This window comes from Papilio xuthus, unplaced genomic scaffold (genome assembly GCF_000836235.2).
Source record: "Papilio xuthus unplaced genomic scaffold, Pxut_1.1 DF827542.1, whole genome shotgun sequence".
Classification (NCBI taxonomy): domain Eukaryota; kingdom Metazoa; phylum Arthropoda; class Insecta; order Lepidoptera; family Papilionidae; genus Papilio; species Papilio xuthus.
The window spans coordinates 5674713-5696128 of record NW_013531107.1 but is presented as its reverse complement, the minus strand read 5'-3'; the positions used below and the strand labels follow the sequence as shown (position 1 = coordinate 5696128).

At 37.1% G+C, this 21416-nt stretch overlaps 1 protein-coding gene across 1 annotated transcript in view; it reads right to left on the bottom strand.

Moving 5' to 3' along the window:
- Positions 1-2420: 2420 nt before the first annotated feature.
- FoxK (forkhead box K) overlaps positions 2421-21416 on the bottom strand; it is a 33112-nt gene continuing 14116 nt past the window's right edge. The window contains exons 2-11 of the mRNA XM_013313877.1: positions 7680-7840; positions 6154-6293; positions 5727-6016; positions 5474-5629; positions 5131-5242; positions 4866-5016; positions 4651-4731; positions 4181-4277; positions 3766-3871; positions 2421-3334 (exon numbers count right to left, since the gene is read on the bottom strand). Of these exons, the coding sequence (XP_013169331.1) occupies positions 3302-3334; positions 3766-3871; positions 4181-4277; positions 4651-4731; positions 4866-5016; positions 5131-5242; positions 5474-5629; positions 5727-6016; positions 6154-6293; positions 7680-7840 (1327 nt within the window). The 3' untranslated portion in view covers positions 2421-3301. The remainder of the gene's footprint in view (positions 3335-3765; positions 3872-4180; positions 4278-4650; positions 4732-4865; positions 5017-5130; positions 5243-5473; positions 5630-5726; positions 6017-6153; positions 6294-7679; positions 7841-21416) is intronic.

The window sequence follows — 21416 nt, the reverse complement described above, 5'->3', positions numbered from 1 at the left end:
GTTAAATTAATTTACTCAACTTTTTTCTAAACAAGTAGACATTTACATACAAACGATATATTTAAAACGCTTTACACAAAAATGTAATCACCGTCAAAATCTATATTTCCGTATACATAAATAATTTTAAACAAGTGAGATTCATTGGCAGGGAATGTTATAAAATATTTACAAAACATATTGTAGACGAAACTTTATTCGAAGTCAAACAAAATATTAATACTAAAAACAAATCAGGTTTCTTGCAATATTTATATAACTGGGAAAAAATAATATGGCCGAATGCGACATAAAATATATATTTTATATGTAATAAGATTTTGACGGAGATATATATAGAAATGTGATAAGACAGATGATACAAACATACCATACTAAAGCCTCTCACTATATATAATTCACATGTATATATTTAAATGCTAAAATATATATCTAGGGTGCTTTTTGCGCTATCTACTATAATATAACATACAACTACGCGTTATATTACTTTTACAATTATATTTATTATCATTATAAACTTTTCATATTTATATTTTTACACCTAAACCGAAGAATGATGAACCAAAACTAGACAATTCCGTCTACCGTACATCACAACACCTATACCGAAATTACTCACAAAACTTCAAACATTTATTACATTGTAACAAATATTCACAAAAAAACATATATTTCATCTTATAATCATAAATTATAATCAACGTTCTAGTAATGTTGTTTATTTAAAAAAAATTTATTGCACATCATGGCGTTCACAATTCTCCCAAACTTTTGGTAGTTCAGCTGAAATTTGATCGATAAATCTTAACATAAATAAAGCTTAGTGTGAAATTTATCAACTAAATTATAACATTTAAATTATAGAACCATTTGTTTTGTTGTAGCTTTCAAAGCGAAATATTTTCACGACAATTTGGTTTTTATAACTTTCCAGTTATATAAAGAATAAAAATGACGGAACTCGGACTGTAAACAGCAATAAAACATTTTATTCATTCACATAAATACATAAATTGATATTTGAATGGGATTATAACCAATACATATATCATCGTAGGTTTCTGAGACCAAAACATACGTTTAAAACATATTATTATGTCTGTTTTGAAGATGAGGGATAACAATATGTTTTATATAGAGATTTTGATATCAGAAATCAACAGTTATTAAATAAATTGTCCTACTTACATATTGATTTGCAAAAGAAATGTTTAAAATGTAAGAAAAATCGGTTACTTTTCATCAAATTTAAGATTATTTGAAATTCATACAAGGGAACCATCAAACAATGTTACGTTGGTGGAAACTAAATATCAAAAAAACCAAATAATTAATGAATTTGAATGAGAAATGAAAACATATTGTTACAATCTACATTATGTCCATTAAAGTTTTCATTTTGAGCATTTAAAATATAACTAACTAGGTAAAGATTGCGACAAACTAAAGGAACTTGTTGGATTGTACGTGCACGCAGACAACGCAGACAACGTCTCGCTCACACCGACATTCGTGAATGTAGCTACATTGTACGACGACACGACGACACGCAAATATCAATCTTACGCGCATACAAATAACAACTATTTCTGTTTAAGCATTTAACTCGACTCATGTCCTAACCCATCTGCAATATAATTGTTTAACCTATCGGGTAACAGGATATATTTATACACTTATTACATGTCAATGTATCGATTACATATGATATATTATGTATTATGCTTATATATAAATATATGTATATATTCATAGAGTTATAAAAGTTATGCGGTATGTCTCAAAATACATTGTTTCATTTTTAATATCTTATTCGAGATTATTGTTGTTTTTCTCCTAATTAAAGTATTAATTTACAAAGTTTTCTTATTTTTTTTTAAATACTAAATATGAAAATTACATTTTACATTTGAAAGATTAAATGTTATATGAAGATTTATTTTAGCTAAGTCTCTAATCTAGTTTGTCTATGGTAGATTTGTCTATGGAGACTCTAAATCAACAGAGTTGTCCTAGAATGTATAAATTTGACTAATTCTTGGTGAAATGTGGTATGTCCGTGCTATTGATCGTTTGTATGGCTTCCCTTGGTACGGGACGGCGGTCGCCCCACCATAAGTCACGTTGGTCCAAATAAGCTCTCACAAAATAATAAAACTTCTATCTCTGACCAAACTGACCCTGCCTTCAAGTCCTGAGTTCTATCCGTCAATAACAGTTCAAAACGACCTTTAATTTTTTTTAAATAATATTAATATTTTTCATAAATATTGTTGGTTATTACACATGTGAAATTTAAAAATTTTCCTGAATATTTTCCCGTTTGTCAAAAATCTAAATGTCACATTTACTAACATTAATGTCAAAGTGACATCAAATAATTATCTGTCAAAGAGTTTGATAGTAAAACATAAATGTCCAATAGATTTCACTTGTTTATTTTGACGTCAATAACAATTTAGTTTAACACTTTGTTAAGTATTTGAAACACGTATTTTCGTGAATATATAACATTATGATTACATGAGGTCTGGTTCCCTCTTGGCTTTATAAATACCATCATTGGGTAAATACTCATCAATGTCTCCAAAGGTACAGTCAGCCTCAAAAATAGTGACCGGTATCTGGACATCCTTGCAACGGGTGAACAGGTCGCAACACTTACACTAAGCGGATAAACATCGAAAAGCATTATTGTACTTATAAATTGTGAACAAATCGGCAGGATTTCAACAAAATCGTACCACATTGCACTCCGAACGAAGCGCTATTTGCTTAAAATATAGGTTCTAGTAGTTCTAGTATATGCTCGGGCTAAATTAAATTATTTTTCAAGCTGACTGTACACAGTGACAGAATGTAACAGAAAAACAAACGTCCATATGACGACACGCAGGCCGAGTCCACAGCGCTCGCGCCCAATTTACAAACTAAAAAAAAACCGTCAGAAAAACGAGGAAATGCGCTAATGCATTGCTTAAACTTAAATGTACCACTCGTAACAACACTTTATTCTTAGCACTGTAGAGTTCAATATTCGCCGCTGTTAAATTATTGCTTACTGTTGCACTCGGGCCGCCGTCCGGTGCCGTCACTGGTGTCCGGCCGGCCGCGCGTCCGGGTGCGTCACGTCCGGCGATCCGGATCCGATTAGTACCGGGATCAGGATGACAACCGCGTCACTCGACCGCCGGTGGGTGTGGGTGCGGGCGGCGGGGGGTCACGTGACGCGCGGCGGGTGTCCCCCCGCGGCTCACGTGGCGGCGGCGGCGGCGGCGGCGGCGGCGCCGGCGGGGCGTCAATACGCGCGCCTCTCCTCCATCTCTGACAGCTGAAACACATCACCACAAACAATTATAACCTTTTTTTAAGGAGCAGACGAGCAGTGGGAACAACAAGTTGATCATAAACGGCCAAGGTCACCTATAGAAGGAACCTAAGTCGTAGGGGTTTGTATAATATGCCGAGGACCACAACGCAACTGTGCGAGTTCGAAAATTTCAGGGAAACCACACAATTTTGTATTAAGCCATTGATTTGGTGGTCTATCGTGTCAAAACTTTGAAATTACAAGACAAAGAAAGACACTAGGACTTGGTTATCTTACGCATGAGTCATATACTGAAACTTGTTCTTTTAGGACTGGTAATACTTGGTCTGGTTAGTTTGACTCAGTCATGTCATTTTAAATTCAGTAATCAAAACTGGATAAACGAGAGGAAAAGTTGAAGTATAGTTGTGTGTGGGGGGTGGCGTACATACATGGTGGTGCTTGGCGCGCTTGTGTGGGGGGTCGTCGGGCGCCTCCTCGATGACGAGCTCTCCGCCGAGCGCCGCGCACCCCTCCTCCCCGCCGCCGTAGCTGCCGCTGCACACATACCATACATAGCTTTACATTCACACATCATTTGCTTATAAATATCACTTTATACAATCAACAATGTTTCCATCAAATAGTGTTTAGTTAATGTTTAAATGGATGGACGTTTCTTTGAAGGTATCTCCAGAACGGCTGCATGGGTCTTGATAAAAATTGGCAGAGATTTAGAACATAGTTGAGAAGAACGGAATTCGGAAGATGGATTCTCGAGCGACAGCTAGTTTGTCGAGCAAAGTTTCAAGTGTGAAGGTGAATGTGGAGTGGGAAGTAGTAAGTAAGTAAGGAGGAGATACTGACGAGTAGTAGGGGGAGTGGTGCAGCAGCACGGCGGGGGGCGCCTCCTCCTCCTGCAGCGGCACCAGCCCGCCCGAGCCGCGACCCACCACGTACTTCTCTGCAACACACATGTACATAATTCAATATTCCTATATCTATACACTGAAACAAATTGAAGTGTCTGTATGTAATATCAAAAAAAAATTTAACTTAGTTATAACGAATAATACCTAGCAACTACCATTAATATGGCCTTATTCGAAATAATTTTATAGCTGTTTTAGCTTTTGAATTTTCTGGGGGTAAGGTAGCTGACCCTCCCCGCCCCCTTGTGACACTCATGGCTAGTAAATAATTTGAACATAAGATGTCTACCTAAACACAATGACAGTTGTACAACCTTTACAACGTGCTTTTAAAATGGCGGAATGTTATTGTCACTTAACAACATAGATTACCTATTGAAATAATGACATAAATATATAATTTACCCTCTCTCTCGCCGCCTGCGCCGTTGGTGACGACTGTCATCACCAGGCCGCTGCTGCTGGCGTTGTACGACAGCCCGTGTCCTGCAATACATCGTTTGGAAGCATAATTATGGAGAACACAAAGCAAACAGATTATATTCTGGTTCAAATAATAGCAGTAGTTCACTACCTCAGTGTGAAACTATCCACATGGAATGTTTCTGCAATGTATGTACCTGGTGAGCCGGGCGCGCTCTGACTGACGCCGCTGCGCTGCGGGAACATATACTGCGTCGAGTGCGAACCTCCGCCCCCGCCCCCGGCCCCACCGCCACCGGCCCCGCCTCCGCCTCCGCCCCCGGCCCCACTCAGCCGCTGCTGGCTCGCCTGTAACATTCACAGTACAAATATTATAACCAATCACGAGAATTGTCGCTTTTATTTTTTCTTCAAATGTGAGTTAATGTTATAAGAAAGAGATTTCATTAACATTATACAAACCTGTTGGTCGGATTCTTCCCCGGTGAAGAGATCGGGCGTGGGCTCCCGCGACAGCTCCTCCGGCGTCACCAGACCCGACACGCCCACTTGTGATGGGGATGTCGGAGCACTCCTATGGATCGGACAAGTTTATCAAATAAAATATCACGTACAAGCTTTTAATTTTACTAACTGATACATGTATTATTAGTTAAAGTAATCTTAAGAAGAGCAATTGTCAGTTAACATAATAGTTTACTATAATATTTGCGATCCGTACCAGCTTTTCTCTGAAGAAATACTAAATGTCTCATGTTACGTATGTTTTGGTGTTGTATGTTTTGTGTAGCTATGAGAGACTGACCGCGAGGAGAGTCCGAAGGGTGCGCGGAACTGCACCCCGCGGGGGCGACGCGGGCGGAACGACAACTCGATCAGCTTGCCCTCGCTCTGCGGGTCGATGCGCCAGAAGCTGCCTTTGCCCGGCTCCTCCTGGCTGCGCGGCACCTTGATGAAGTATCTGCAAGGCGAAACACAACATATAAATGTACCATAACAAAACAATATATTTAAGTATGACGTCACCGTATTAAGTTATCAATACAATATAGTGTTACCTGTTGAGTGATAAGTTGTGACGTATGGAGTTCTGCCAGCCCTTGTCTGCGGTGCGGTAGTACGGGTAGTGCTTGGTGATGTAGCTGTAGATGCCGCTCAGCGTCAGCTGCTTGTCGGGCGCGGAGGCGACGGCCTGCACGATTAGCTGCGCATAGCTGTATGGTGGCTTCGCGTCGTCGCGTCCCTCGCGACTCTCCCGTGCTTCTCGACCCTCGCGGCCTTCCCGACCCTCCCGGCCCTCGCGACCCTCCCGCGACCCGTAGCCCGACTCAGAGGTCGTCGATGACGCCTGTAATTACAACATCAGATATTATTGTAGTGATGTTATCTAAAACAAAGGATCGATGAACTGTGTACGTAAAGTTATGTACCTACTCTTCCTAAGTTCTTCAATAGGATTTAATCATGCAAATATCATATACTAACCGCGTTGCCATTAGAGGTGGGCCGCTGGTGGTCAGCGAGTGCGGCATATTGTGCCACAAGACCGAGGTCTGCGTGCCGGCGGCCCGAGCTGCCAGCGCCACGCGGCGACGTCGGACAGCTGTTGGCCGCGCTGATCGTGCCTGCAACACAACATGTACATATTTAACACCAGTTATAATTCCTTTAGTGTAAGCAGTAACTGCTTGCTGTGAAACTCGTTTGTTTATTATTTCGTGAAGGAGTCATCAACAATCATTCATATATGCAAGTCTTCTGATCTACTCATTCATTAGTATCACTTTTATAAGACAATTTGCACATAAAACATAAGTAACAAAATATTATTCAATTTTAATGTAGTAGACAAGTCACTGTAAAGTGAAATTTGTGTCACGAATAAAATCTATATCGTTAGTCTATTTCATTATTTATCTCATAAATATAGCAAGCAAGAAGATCAAGGCCGCTGTTTAAAATAGACGACACGATTTACATATTTGCTACCGATCGACTAACATATTTCTCACGAAAACAATCTTTATAACTTATTTTGGATATCAAATAAAGTAATAAGATAAACATTTAGGAAAGCATTGCTCTATAACTGTCGCTAGCTATCTTAGAACATTGTAATTATTCAAAAAAGAGCATCTGAAAAAGTTTAACAAGGTGGTGGGATTTCTATCCAATATCCTTTAATTATGTTCTATAGATAAACAAAATGTCTGTAGAAGTAATAAAGTGCACATACAATGACTGATGGATTTGCCTTCACCCAATACCTAAACAGGATGGTAAAAAAAGCCTTCATGTGATCGTGCAATGCGCAAAAAGTGTCGTGTCGTGCGCAATGACTAGTTGCTATCACACGAGGGTAATACAATGGAGTAGTCATTGCAGTACTGGTGTTGTTTATATGCATACATCTGTTTTAACAGTATAAATGCGTTTAAATAATAACAGTACTGTATTGCCTACTGGTCTGTCTTATTCAGCTGTCTTCGTGTGAAAGTATTACTAAGAAACGTCGCGACAGTAGGCGAATGCACGCTAGCCATTGATTTACTGCACAAACTGGGTCACTCGACACACTATTGCCTCACAATATTGACATATCGTCTCAATTAAATAAAGTAGGTACTTTTAGAATCGGCTATACTTAACATTGCTAAAGCTGCGCAAGCGTTATGCAATATTGATATAATAATGCCACTATAAATTACATTTAACTTCATAACACGGATAAGAAATGTGTCAATGAACGTAGGAATAAAGGACAACAACATCATCAGTTTATCTTACTTTATAAATGCGTATGTAGGAATGGCTGCATGGATCTCGTTGAAATTTGGCATACATGTATAAATACTCTGGAAGAACACGAAGGCTATAATTTTTTTTTAATTCTGCGCGGAACCTTGATTTCTGCTTTCAAATAATGGGAGGATTTCCGAAAAAAATCTGCATACATATAAACATGTTTAATCTTCGCTTTCAAAGCTTCATCAAAGTTAATAGGAAGTTACCTGTGGGCGAAGGTGCTGGGCTGCGGGCGTCGTTATCCACTGGTATGGTGATGCGCAACGGCGGCAGCGGAGCACTGGAGCCTCCCGCGCCGCCGCCGCTCTCCTCCACTAGTGACTGGAACTCCAGCCGAATGTTCGTAGAGGGGAAACGAAGCGTGCATCTGAAATGATACATAACATTTCTATATATTACAATTAATACAATCATACGAAGAACGCAAAATGTAAAGGTTTTAGGTACAACCTGTCCTTTTTCCCCAAGGAATACGTCGAACAGTATGTACTTATCTTTACTTTTTATACACTAATATTCTCTTTCACAATTTCAATCATTGATCAATATAAATGGACTGGCTATAAGACGTAGTATTTTGTGCTTATATGATTCTCGCCATTTTGGCGCTGATGGTAGCGGTGATATTGATTCGAACTAATAATATAGGTAGAATTAACGGTCAAGTAACATCAACAGCGCGTTTAAATCGGAACGAAGGAAAAAGGCTGTCATTTTCAAGTAATCGCCTATCCATTGAAATCAGTGATTCCATTTTCATATTAAATTGGCACAGTTATGTGTCGAGACCATTCAATGATGAACTAGTAAATGATGCCAACCGCCAATCGATCACTCGTTAACATTTTGAACGCTACAGGTCAAATAACAATCAAGCTGCAGCCAATCAAACTGATTCAGTACACAGTCGAGGACGTTAATTTCCTACCCAAATCAGAGAAATCTCATTTAACGTTCATAATTATTAGGTCAATCTCACGGTGACAGTCATAGTATTAAAAAGGTTTCGTTTGTTTTTATTATAAGAATCGAGCCTCAACGGTCCGTGGATCTGACGTTAGTTTATAGACAACTAGCTGACGCCCGTGACACCGTGCGTGCAATTAAAAAATAATATTTAGTAGGTTTTGTGTTCTTCCAGACAATATTCTATATTCATGCCAAATTTCATCCAGATACGTTAAGCCGTTCTGAAGATACCTTCAAGCAAACATCCTTCCATCCATCAAAACATTCGCATTTATAATATTAGTAAGATATGCATTCAAATAATTTATTCATACGAAAAATGGAAGGTGCACTAATGGAGTCCGAATCATTTCTATTGAATCCGGTATCTATCGATCTGGTAATCGCAGGGTTGCGAGTCGGCGGACACATTTCCACAATTCCCGGTATTTGCGCGGACGTTGGCGTTTTTGTTGCTGATTGTAATATTGGATGACGTCATGTTACTTATATTCGCATTATGTATAAACAGTTTGACAAAACGAGAAAGTGGGTGACCAGGATCTAGATAAAAAAGAACAAGAAAAGTGAGAGGTTAAGGTATCGATTCTACATTTCTTACGTCGAGGTAGCAATGTGTTTTACGATTAAATTAACCTATACATAAAACTCACAACACTGCGTGACTCTTGCATTAAAAAAAACAGACTAAAATGCCACGTATAAACAAGATGTTTTTATAACGGTACTCGAATTAACAATAACAAGACACATTTAAAAATGTTATTTTCCGTCATGTGTAAAGGTATTAGAGTTTATTATCAAAAGACCGTTATCGCGTGTGGACTTGGGGCTGAACTTATTAAAGTTTAAAAGCACAGGTCTCTGCGTACCCTTAGTACATTAAGTCGTAATGAGCGAGGTATGGTTTACCCCACTTTATAACCTTGTTATTCGAAAGGGTATTAACAATGTTCACCGTTGAATAAATAATTTGCACGGCGATTAATTTATTTGCCACAATAAAAGATAAAAGATAAGTTAAATCGATTACTCGTCTACGAAAATAAAATTCCATAATTCATTTTTTTTATTGAATAAACCAGTGCTTGACCACAGACCCACTTAATAGTATGTAGCTATGTGATCGAAGGATGGTACGTGGGTACCAAAAGTGCGTGGCTTAGAAAATATCTATTGAACCAATTCTTGATGGCACCCACGCCATTTTTTAAAAATAACGCTCACTATCATTGTTTCCTAACATTTTCATCTAATTGTAAATGTTCAAGTTATACAGTAACGTTCAAATATGAGAGGATTTATAGAGATGTAAAATTAAATCTGTTTTTCGCCTACACAACTTCAGAGGTGCTATATATATATATATATATACAAGTGTGTTGGTTTTATATTAAAAATACGGCAATGGGTTTTCCGTGTGTTTAAGCGCCACGCGGATATGAAATGTTTATGAGTAAACAATGTTATTGCTCGTGTAACACACGCAACACGCACAATGCACACATACGCAGTAGAGAATTCACGTATTTGACTGTGAAAATACGCTGTCAATAAAACCAGGCCATCACTTTTGGCAAAACCCTGTACGAGTAGGTACTCGTTTATACTTTACTTAAACATAATACGCGAAGTCACGCTAGTCAAAAAAAATCTGACATTTTAATACCTTTGTCTAGCTACCTGGAAAGCAAAAACATTCCGCTTTTTTAAATGTAAACACTGGCACAAAATAAAAAGCACCATGTGCGTAAATAGACACGATTAAAAACAGATAAAAAAAATATTAATAAAAAGTGCATAGTCATCCACGCATGCACCGGCAGCGGCGGCCGGCGAATCAATAACTCGAGCGCCTTGTTTACGACCGAGCGCGCTGGACGGCGCTAACGCTTTGTTTATTTAACTGCACAACGAAGCAAATTCAACTTTACGCCTAACAAAATAAAGTTTGAAATACCTTGCATTACTATACGGTATGTGGACGCAGGAAAACATTGGACTCAATTTTTGCCAATGACCGCATAAAAACATAATGGCGCTAGTGTGGATTATGAAACGTACGAAATTGCACAAAAGCAATTTCGCTCAACTATCTGAGCGTGCAGTACAGTGCATGTGACAACGTAACAGTTGTGCTTTGTTACGTTATTGTGAATCAAATACGTAAATAGAACTACGTCTAGAAAAATCTAACTAAATAGGTCCAGAGTCGGGACAGATAATTAAGACATTACACACCTTTCTACTTATGATACCTATTTATAGAATCTTAGGTATTTTTACTTTCATTCAGTATAAATGTAGCCCTTCTGTTATAAAAAAGGTCATAATTACCTTTTGAAGTATGCAATAAGAAGTGTTTCTACGAACTGTTAAAAGATAAACAAAAGTTAGTTAATTAATTATTTAGGGGTTTAAGTTTCGTTTAATTAACCTGTAGGATAATCCCCTGCGTTAAACTTGCATACAGTACCTCTATGTAGTATTATTTTCTATATAACCTAAAAAGTACTAATACTGAAAGAGCTATTCATTCTGCCTCCTGGGTATCCGATGACTTAAATATTTCTGTGTATTTCATGGGCAATATTGTACGTAATCAATGATCCAACTTGGTAGTTCAGCAGCGTCGGTAGGTCAGGATACATTTACACAAACATCGCAAAATGAAACATAATTCCTTACACTAGAGTCTACAATTCTTTGAAGAAGATTTCCAACGTATCGATCTAGAGTTTTCCACCAAACTCGAGGCGTCCTTCACCCCGTGCCCTTATAATATTACCCGACGGTTTCGTAGCGCGCCATGTTTTCCTTATTATGTCCCCAATTTATTGATATTCCCCGACAGGCTACGTAATAGCGAAAGAAAGTCCTTGGAACAGCTTAGCAGATATACAATGACGAATTTTGGCAATTGCTTGTACTTGGAAAATTGTATGATAATTTCTTCAGATAATCGTGTTTACGGTACCGCATCGACAAAGTCTGAACTCTCTGTTTCTAACATTTACTTTAAAGAAACGGAGACAAGTGTCAAAGTCGACAGAACCCAGAGTAGCATTTGCAAACACGTGTTCTTAATTATTTTCATAATAACATCCGTATGAAAGACAAGTCTATTAATTGCACGTAAGTATTTATTAATAAATTCAATCTTTTACAAAAGTTTTTTGATACACAGGTCTCATTAAGATTCCGATTTGCTAAAGGATTTCAAGCGAATAAAAAACATGCAACGTCGAATCGCGTTTCGAGAGAAATTACCGGAACGTCGAGACACGAACAAAAGGATGAAAGCCTGATCCCGGGAAGCGTCCGGCTGTAGGGGTAAATCCTTTGCGTCACTTTCCTAGAAAGGTATAAATGTGGCACGAACCTAACGGGCGGAAGAATATTCTCGTCTATATTTTTATATTAAACTTAATTTCGCTGTTAATAGATTTCTCTTAGACACGTCAATAAGACACTTTTCCTCTGTTTATATAACTGTTTGCTTTATAAACTTATTCAGCGTTTTATAAAGTTTAGATTGAAGGTAATATATGTTGTGTAGGACATGAAATTAGAAGACGTATTGTCTATGTACCATCTACCTTATTAATAACAATATAGGTACACAGAGAACGCGTTTCCGTGTGGCATCTCCCTAATACAAACTGGACGCGTCTATGTTCAGTCATTTGAATACAATATATGTTCAGTCGCGTCTCCCTTACAACGTATCGATTGAGCGGGAACATGTCTGGTAATACCGCAACAGGTAACTGTGCGATGTTTACAAAGGACGCCCTCCGCAGCGTTCAACCGCACCAAACAAAACAATAGACCAACTGAACAGTAGGTAATGAAAGTAAATACAGAGGAATGGAGCTATTTTATACGGCATCTGATATTATTATTCAACTTTTTCTTTTTTGCAATAGAGAATTTTACTTTTTTAGTTTATGATTGATGGCGTGATTAAAGAGCGGAGGACACTGAGTTTGGCTGTATTGTAACCGGAACACACGTACAGGAACACTATTGTTTACTCTGTCTTTTTCACACGCATGAAGGAGATAACAATATTGTACAAGTACAATGGCAATGGAGACCCAGTATTGATAATAAACAAATACTTACGCGTATCGTAATTACGATGCAAAAACGTAATACGAAATACAATTGTTTACATACTCAATCAGTTTTTAACTCGCAATAGGTAGTCGAGGCAATAAAAACGATTAGCTTGTCTCCGATTCATAGTTATAGAGATAAAGAGATAGTAAGTTGGGACGAGAATAAATCTCAGATAGGTCAGAGGGAGGCGCGGCACAAACGTCATTGTTGATGTACAATGCTATACATTACAATATACGAGACAATTTTAAACTTTTATAGAACTCTGTTACTAATGAACTACGAAACAATTCATTCATTTGGATCTAATATTTTCAGTCCAATTTCTTTTGTCTAAACTGCTATACTATAAATATGTAGGTAAGTATGTACCTACTTTGAAATAAATATGTATAACGCTGTAGCACAAGCGTTTTGAAGTCGACTGTACCTCGCTGGCAAATAGACCGAACTGGGTCGTTTCGCTACAGTAAATGGAATCCTAAAAAATACATACAAAAGTAAATTAAATCTACAAACTGTTTGTCCGACATTGTTTGTTAAAGGTAACTCTATTTTCAGCTACAATCACTGTCTATTCCGAGTACTTAATTTGCGTAGGTGTTTTTGTTACTTTTAATTAAATCAAATTACTCCTATTTATAAATCCTTGTGATTAATTCTGGGGAAATGTGGGTTGCAACGTGGGTTAAGTTAATCAACCCACACTCTTCATATTACAGGTATTTGACGGAGTAATAGCATGGTGTTTTAGCAGTTCGTGGTATCACTAAGACTAGAGATACAATTTCGAATATAGATATTTGCACAGATTTTACAAAACACTAGCTGTCGCTCGCAACTCCGTCCGCGTGGAAAAGAAATTAATTAGTTCCCGGAAATTATTCGAATTTTTCTCACCTTTTAAATCTTTCCTAGACCTCCACGAACATTTCAAGACTAAGATAAGATAAATCCGTTCAGCCGTTCTCAAATTTTAGCGAGACTAACGAACAGCAATTCATTTTTATATATATAGATTTGCAAGCTTCAGCATGTTAAAGATACAAGATAGTTAGAGCCATTAAATTGAAAAGATGAATGGCATGGTACTACGATGAAAATATAAATATTGGCAAAATTTATTTGGCTAGACTAAAGCTGAAATTGAGCCAAGTACATATCACACTCTATTTTCCTTAAGTGTACGTACTTCGTAAAAAAATCCATGTCTTTAGGCTTTTTATGGAAACTGCTAAAGTGTAGATTCCTAAGTCAATACTCACGGCTTTCCCATTTCCCCGGTAAGAGCCTATTTCGCAGATGAATTACTAAAATTCTATACAAAACCTTTATTACAATTCTATACGAAAACAATAATTATGGAAACATTGTAAATGAGCTGAATGTGTTTTCTGTTTAGTAATAAAAAAGTCCTTACTGTATTTAGGTCCTTTGATAATTACAGAAAGAAACTCACATCAACACACTGAAACACCTAAGTGATCACCATATACTAGTATTCGGGCGAAAGTAATTCATAGTAATTAAATGTTGCCTATCGACTACTTGTCTGTATATTTAATTCGTGGAATAAAATTGACGAGTACAATAAAGTGATTCTGCGAAAACCCTCGCAAGCCTTACGGGAAAATGGAAGCTTAAATGGTTTTATTTTTAAACTTCGTATAAATAATCCCTACTAAGAAAACAAATATTTATCTATATTTAGTATACTATTTTCATCGCTTCTTATTTATTTTAATTAAATCTCTTATTAAAATGCTATCGTCTACGGTATACAGACTCGTAAAAAAATCAAAGTATATTTCTGGTCTGTGGCAAAATCGGGGCGTTGGCAACATAAAACCCCGGAGGGGGTCGTGGTTGAGGGGTGTAAGTCGGCGAGGCAGCGATGACGTCATCACGGTCGATGCCCTTGCGAAGGTCCCGCGACCCAGAGACGCTCCAAGCCAAACGTCTCTGTCTGTAAATGGCGATGTTGCCAAAACAAAGCCTATCGGAACACCAGACACGCCGCCGCGATACTAACTTTAAATATTTTTTTATGTCTCGGAGAATTTTTGTTCAAAAAACCGTGTGCAGCGCTCTTACTATTATAATTGCTAATATTTAGATGGATGGACGTTTGCTGGAAGTTATCTCCAGAACCGCTGCATGGATCTCGCTGAAATTTGGCAGACGATGTTCTACATCTGTAGGACGATATAACACATAGGCTACTAATTAAGTTTAGTTTTATATCCGCGCAGAAGGAGTCGGCACGTGCCAGCTAGTAAAACATAAAGGACCTAATATCACGTGTAACAACGTAGCATATTTCTAGAATATTCCGTATTAGTCAATCAAATAATATTACAACATATATTTTTATAGCTGGCAGCTACAAAAATGATATCATATCTACATAATAAACATAAAACAACTCAAACTGTCTTACAACTTTCGCATTAAAGTCTAATACATTAACATAAAATTTAATATGCGCTCCGACCCTCCACGGCAGCCACTAGGGTTGTGTTTGTTCAGACTTGTGTAACCTATTTGCCTAGACTGTCAGGCTCCTTCGACTGGCACATGCACGTCCCTAATGGTTTCCTCTGTAAATAACATTAAATGAAATTGGCTTGTTTTCTCACGTATTTGGTTAACAGTAAATAGTCATCATGAATTTTTGTCTACTAATGTTGAATTTATAGAATCTCGTCTAGTATATTATAAAGAGGAAAGACTTAATAATCGTTTGTTCTTATTTTATTTCTTGTGTATGTATTTTTAATTATACAAAATTACTTGATATGTTTGACATCATAGCAAGATAGTTTAACGTTGTAATTAATCTATTTTTACGTTAAACATTCACGTGAATGTATATTTCGATTCATACGACTGCCGCGAGTTGTCATGATGAGATTTATCGTAGACAACTGTTGTAAAGTCAACATAAACTAAATTTAAATGTATCAAAATAACGGATTACTCATGGATAAAATAGTCTAACTGTCGCTCAGAAATAGTTACTCGGGCAACACCACAAACTGCGTTTTTCCCACTAAAACACCACTAAAGTCCTTTCTTATTAACAATTAAGTGATGTGAAATGAAAAATGAAAATGAAAAAATCTTTATTGTTATACACAAGAAATTCAAATTCAATGTTGCCTTGACTCCTTAACTAGGAAGACCTGTACTTAAGGAGAAAAGGACTTCCCATATATATAAATTTAATAATTGTTTGTGTAGAAAAACAACTATGATGTGAGGCAAGATAGTCTTATGATAAAATGTTTTGTACACAAAGCGCGAAACTGATTTTATTATGAACAGCTCAAGTTAAAAGGAAGTAAACCGACCTAGATTATAAAAATGGCGCGACGCGTCACAATGTTCTAAACAAAGACAAGGAGAGCGTCAAGATGGGACTTGGACTTCCGTGTTCTAAATGTTGTGAATAAATTATATTGTATAAAAACATTACGTGTACTACAGAATAAGGGACTGACCGTTATCTGTGTCACCAGTAATAACAACTATTAGACATAAAAAAAGTTCCAAATAAATACGAAACAACATCCCATAGACAAATTTAGATTGGCTCGCAATTTGAAGATCTTCAACAGTTCTTTGTTCTGTTAAATAAAACGTTTTAAAAACAATTCACAAGCCATAGTAAATCCTATAAACACACAATGAATCAGACGCGCTGTCCGCTAAAGCTACAAAATGACTAATAAACTACTTCAAATAAAAATAAAGACTTATCTAACAGGATAAACAGATTGCAAATATTTCTGCAAAATTGATTGCCTTAATGAATATTTCATAGAAAATATCGGATATATTGAAAACATTCTCACGGTAGAAAATACCATTTAATCACATTAAGATAAACATGACTTTTTTTATATCAAAAGGTGGCAAACGAGCGAGCGGCCACCTGATATCGCTGAAATAGAGAGTGACCGTTGCCAATAGACATACGCAATTGCATACGCGTTGCCTACCTTAAATCGATGGAGGAGAGGATGCACAGAAAGAAAATATCTTCCCTTTCCATGCATCCTCCCTTCCGGAAAGTCCACTTCCACCTCCCATCCCTTCCTTATAAGAAAAAGGGTGGGAAGGAAAAGAGGACTAAATTAGGCCTCCGGGACGCACACTCATCAGACGAAACGCGGAATTGCTTCCACTTCTATGGTATTGCACCGGGCGAGCCAGGCCACTGTTAAATGACTTCTGAAACCATAAATATTCGGGCGAACCAAAACAAAATCTGGTAACAAGTTTACATAATATATCCGTAAACATTAGGAATATATTATCATACCAATGCTTTTTCGTCTTTTATATGTACATAGGCTTATATACATGTTGATTTGTAGTTCGTTGTAGACTAAAAGTTTTCCACGCGGAGCAAACTGGATTTATTTTACATAATACAACAATAATATAGAAACGCTTCATGTTTATGTATTTACATACTGGATACTACAAGAAACGAATAGGAATCGATTAAATAATATCATATAATTAATTCATGATGATAAAATCTAGTTCCAATGTCAACAGAGGAATTATTACCGAGGAATTATTAAAAAAAAATAAGTAGCCTATGTGTTCTTCCAGACTATGTTATAACAGTATCAAATGTTATCAAGATCCGTTGAATCGTTCCGCAGATACCTTGTAACAATCATCCATCCATCCATCTAAACGTTCGCATTTATATTATTAGTATGATTTTAGGATTATTCCTATGATAACAAATTTGACATACATCCCTAATTTGCTCTCGTTTTTCACTGATTTAATGTAAAAATTATTAATCCAGATTATATTTGAAGATTATAATTTAGACTGTAATAAGACTATCCTTACTTCATTTCTAGAGGTTACTTACAATCAGCAAGTTAACGAACAGTATGAAACTATTTCGTGACTTAAACTCGTTCATTAGTCGCGGCTTAAAATTGCCAGCGAGTCTTGTTAGCAGGTACTCTTGTTATTTTAATTGAGTGAAGTTTTAAAGTACGCTTAAACACTGGAAAGTTTTCATTTGTAACAATGTTGTGTTTACGAATTTACAACAACATGTTTTTTCTGGGATACAGCAAAAAAACATTAATTATGCCACTGGCATTATCTTAATTGCGGTGAATCTTAAAAGGGACCAATTTGATATACAACAATTTACTTTGATCACAAATATAGTAACATAACAAAAGTCGTGATGGAACCGCACAAAAAGTTTGCATTACCATCATGGCCGGCCATATTTGCAAACAATGACGCGCCGGCCACCACGTCGCCTCTTGAATGGGAGGAAGGTGCGCCGAGAGGCTCCGGCTACGGGGCATCGCGTGACATCATGTTCGTCAGGGAAGGGAAGGAGTTGGTGACGTCACCGTTGAATCAGCAGACGCGGGCGCGTGGCGCTAGATATCTGAAGGTCAAAACTACACTATCGCGTTGTATGAAAAATTTCACACTTCACGTAAAGATTTAGCAGAACCGAAATATCCTCATAATAAGTTTAATATTTGTGTCGTTGTAAAGCATACGAAAGCTTAAGACTTGATTTAAATTTATATAAACGATTACTAAAAGCTATAAATACCTATGTCAATGACATTAACCTTACAAAATAATTTATTCATATTGTTTAGACTTCGAAACATAAACATGTCATAAAACACAAGCGACACAATATTAAAAAGTTAATAAAGAAAACAATCAGATTATTTCACTTTATTAAAAACACGTTTTTTTATTACTAGATGGCGTTAGGCAGATGTTTTGAGATGATTAGGTACAATCGTGATGGTATTCACAAGGAAGTGAACGTCCTCTTCGTCTGGTCGCAAAGCGCGCAGACATTCCGAGCTGTTTGTTGGCGACTGTACCACAACTGGTTTACGTTACAATTCCAATAAACATTCGAACACACGTAATACATCCGCAATAGGTCACTGTGATAAATACCTTGTTAAAAATATTTTGATACGTGAGAAAACTTTTGCTATTACGTGACTTTCTGATGTAAAACCGATGCTTATTTCAAACAATAATTGGAATGCTGGCCGATGCGCATAATATTTTCTATTATTAAATTTATTCTGTTTTGTCTCCACTATTAATCAAGGAGGTTTATTAAAGTAATTTGGTCGTGTTATAAACACATATGATTTGTCTCTCCAGGCACATGCGAAGATTTCAAAGTCAAACAAAGAGTTCCACCAACTCTTTGTTTTGACACCTAAATCAAGACTGGCTATATCGTCTGCAGTACTCAACTATTTGCAGACCATCTCATCATCAGATGAGTCCATAGCAGTGCACGCGGTAAACGCATGCCCGACCAATATAGAACGCGCGTTGCCCACGCACTATCGTAATGTCAACAGCGAGGTATAAATATACCCTCACACACGAGGTAACACGTACGACTAAATAAATTATATAAAAAGTAAATAGAATATGAACAACTCTGAAGTATTTAAAAGGAAACAACAAAAACTTAATTAGGATCATCGATAAAAGTTAAGTGTAAATAAAAAAAAACTTTTCTGTTTTGAAAACTTCTGAAAGAATTCTTTTAAGATTTCTCAACTGCTAAGACATTAAGGTCATTATGTTAAAAGAGCGATTTCGCCAGAATCTAAATTCTACACTATATATTTAGGCTTTCATAAAACATAATCTATACAATTTTTAAGTGGGACACAGAGCTGGGACGGTGTACACCTGTTTTGTGACTAGACGTGACATACTTCTCTATATTTGCAGCAGCACTGCGCCGCGCTAATGACTGACAAGTGTCGTGGATACTTGCCACATTTTGTATGTCGTTATTTCATGTAAATAATAGCTTAGATGCTGTCAACTGTCGTACCAAAATGGGAGTAAAACTAGGAATAATTTTCCCAACTTAAACTCAGGTTTAGATGTTCTAGAAGTTTTCTATCAAGAGGACATTACTATTTATTTGTCACGCCTTATGTTCATATATGTCGCCACCGAGGAGCTAAGACACCTAGCCAATTGAGGTGACTAGGTGATAGTTAACCACGCTGGTACAGTGGTTCGTTATCTTTACATATATCTTTGCCGATATGTGCAGTTTTCCTTTACGTACATCGTATGAAAAATCGAATCTGGCTTACATTAGAATTTAACGTATCATCTGAGCCACTGACGCTCTTTTCCCCTTATCTTACAAATGCTCTGCAAATGGTAGGGCGAAGGAACAATATAAAGGGGTCATACTACTCGCACAATACTATCCGGTTTAGACGCACTCATCTGCGAGTAATCGTCGCTATATCCGGTCGGTGCAAGATTCCTCGAGTGTCGCCGCCGCGCCGCTTAGCGCGCTGCTCCATTAAACGACAAAAAAGAACAAGACAACAACGCTATGTCCGCCAAATCTCTGAGAAAATCACCTGCCAGTTATGTGTACGGACTTCATAGCTTAAGAGAAAAATCAGGACAATATATGTCCGTACATTTATTACTTCGATATATTGTAGTGTATATAAACGTATATTTCCTTTATGGTTCAAATTTTGAAGGACAGATACAGATTTTAAAACTCTTATAACTTAAAAAAAATACGGCTAAATATCTAAGTTCCTTTATTTTCAATATTGGAAGGAGTTACAGTGGCAGATGGTCAACTAACCTGAGTATCGTATCTCAGAGGCAGAGTTTTCTCTCTTATTAAAAAAAAAATCATTGAGTCAGTTCCTAAAAACCAGTACTTAATAAATGGTCAACCTTTACATGCTCTCCGACGGAGACCGACATACCGACTGTTGCTAACCGTGATCACGTTACGATAAATTGACTGTTATTCAATTACAACACGACTCATTTTGGTATATCCCACATCTGTCTGGCCGTGCACAAATATGTGCAAGCGAAAACCGGTTCTAACAAAAGAAAATACCGTTTAAAATAGCACGACACGTTGATTGATATACTTCTCGCGAAATACCGAGACAAGGTATGACCGTGTACATGTTACTATGTGAATATGGACTATGTGCTTTCCCAAGACAAAAACTTTTAACACGGATTTTATTTTCAATCCTATCTCTAATCTTAACCATCACCTATAACTAAAGATAAAGATATCTGGGATAGCTATCGAGAAAATGATACAGAGGATCTCTTTTAATGTTGTTCGTATATTATGTTAACCCATTTACTCATTGTTATTTGAAATTCCGGGTACCGATATCTGACCTTTGCAATAATTACCTGTAACAAAAAACAAAAGTTCTAAGTACAAATATTAATTCATAAAGAAATCTCAAAGCAAAGCATCGAACACAAAGAACCTTCATCCTGACGTAACAAAGACAAGACAATTTGTTGGACACAACGAGCAATATCGTAAACGTTGGTAAACGTAGAACTGAAGCTAATTTCGTATACTCCGTGTGTCAGGTTGAGTTGAAATAAATTGTTGACGAATATTCAATCCAAAACACTACATTAAATAAAATCAATAGTCGAATTTCGCAACAAACACAACACGAATGATAAACAAGAATCCTGAATAGCTTAGGATGACGCATGTCTTGTTGCTTGGGGCACGTCTGGCGTGGCGTCAGCGCGTCTCGGATCACTGACCCTGAAGGCGAAAGTCATGGTGGGGCTACCGCGTGCGACCTCGCCATCGCCAATCACTGCGTATTAACTTGATTGCCATGTACTAGGAAAGCAGGAAATTATAATTACACGCGACATAGAAGAGTGAGTGAAGCGCTAAAGCTAAAGACTAAAGGTACAGACATGATGAGACTTCGTGGTTTTGGGTTCGAATTTTTCCATTCCAATATTGT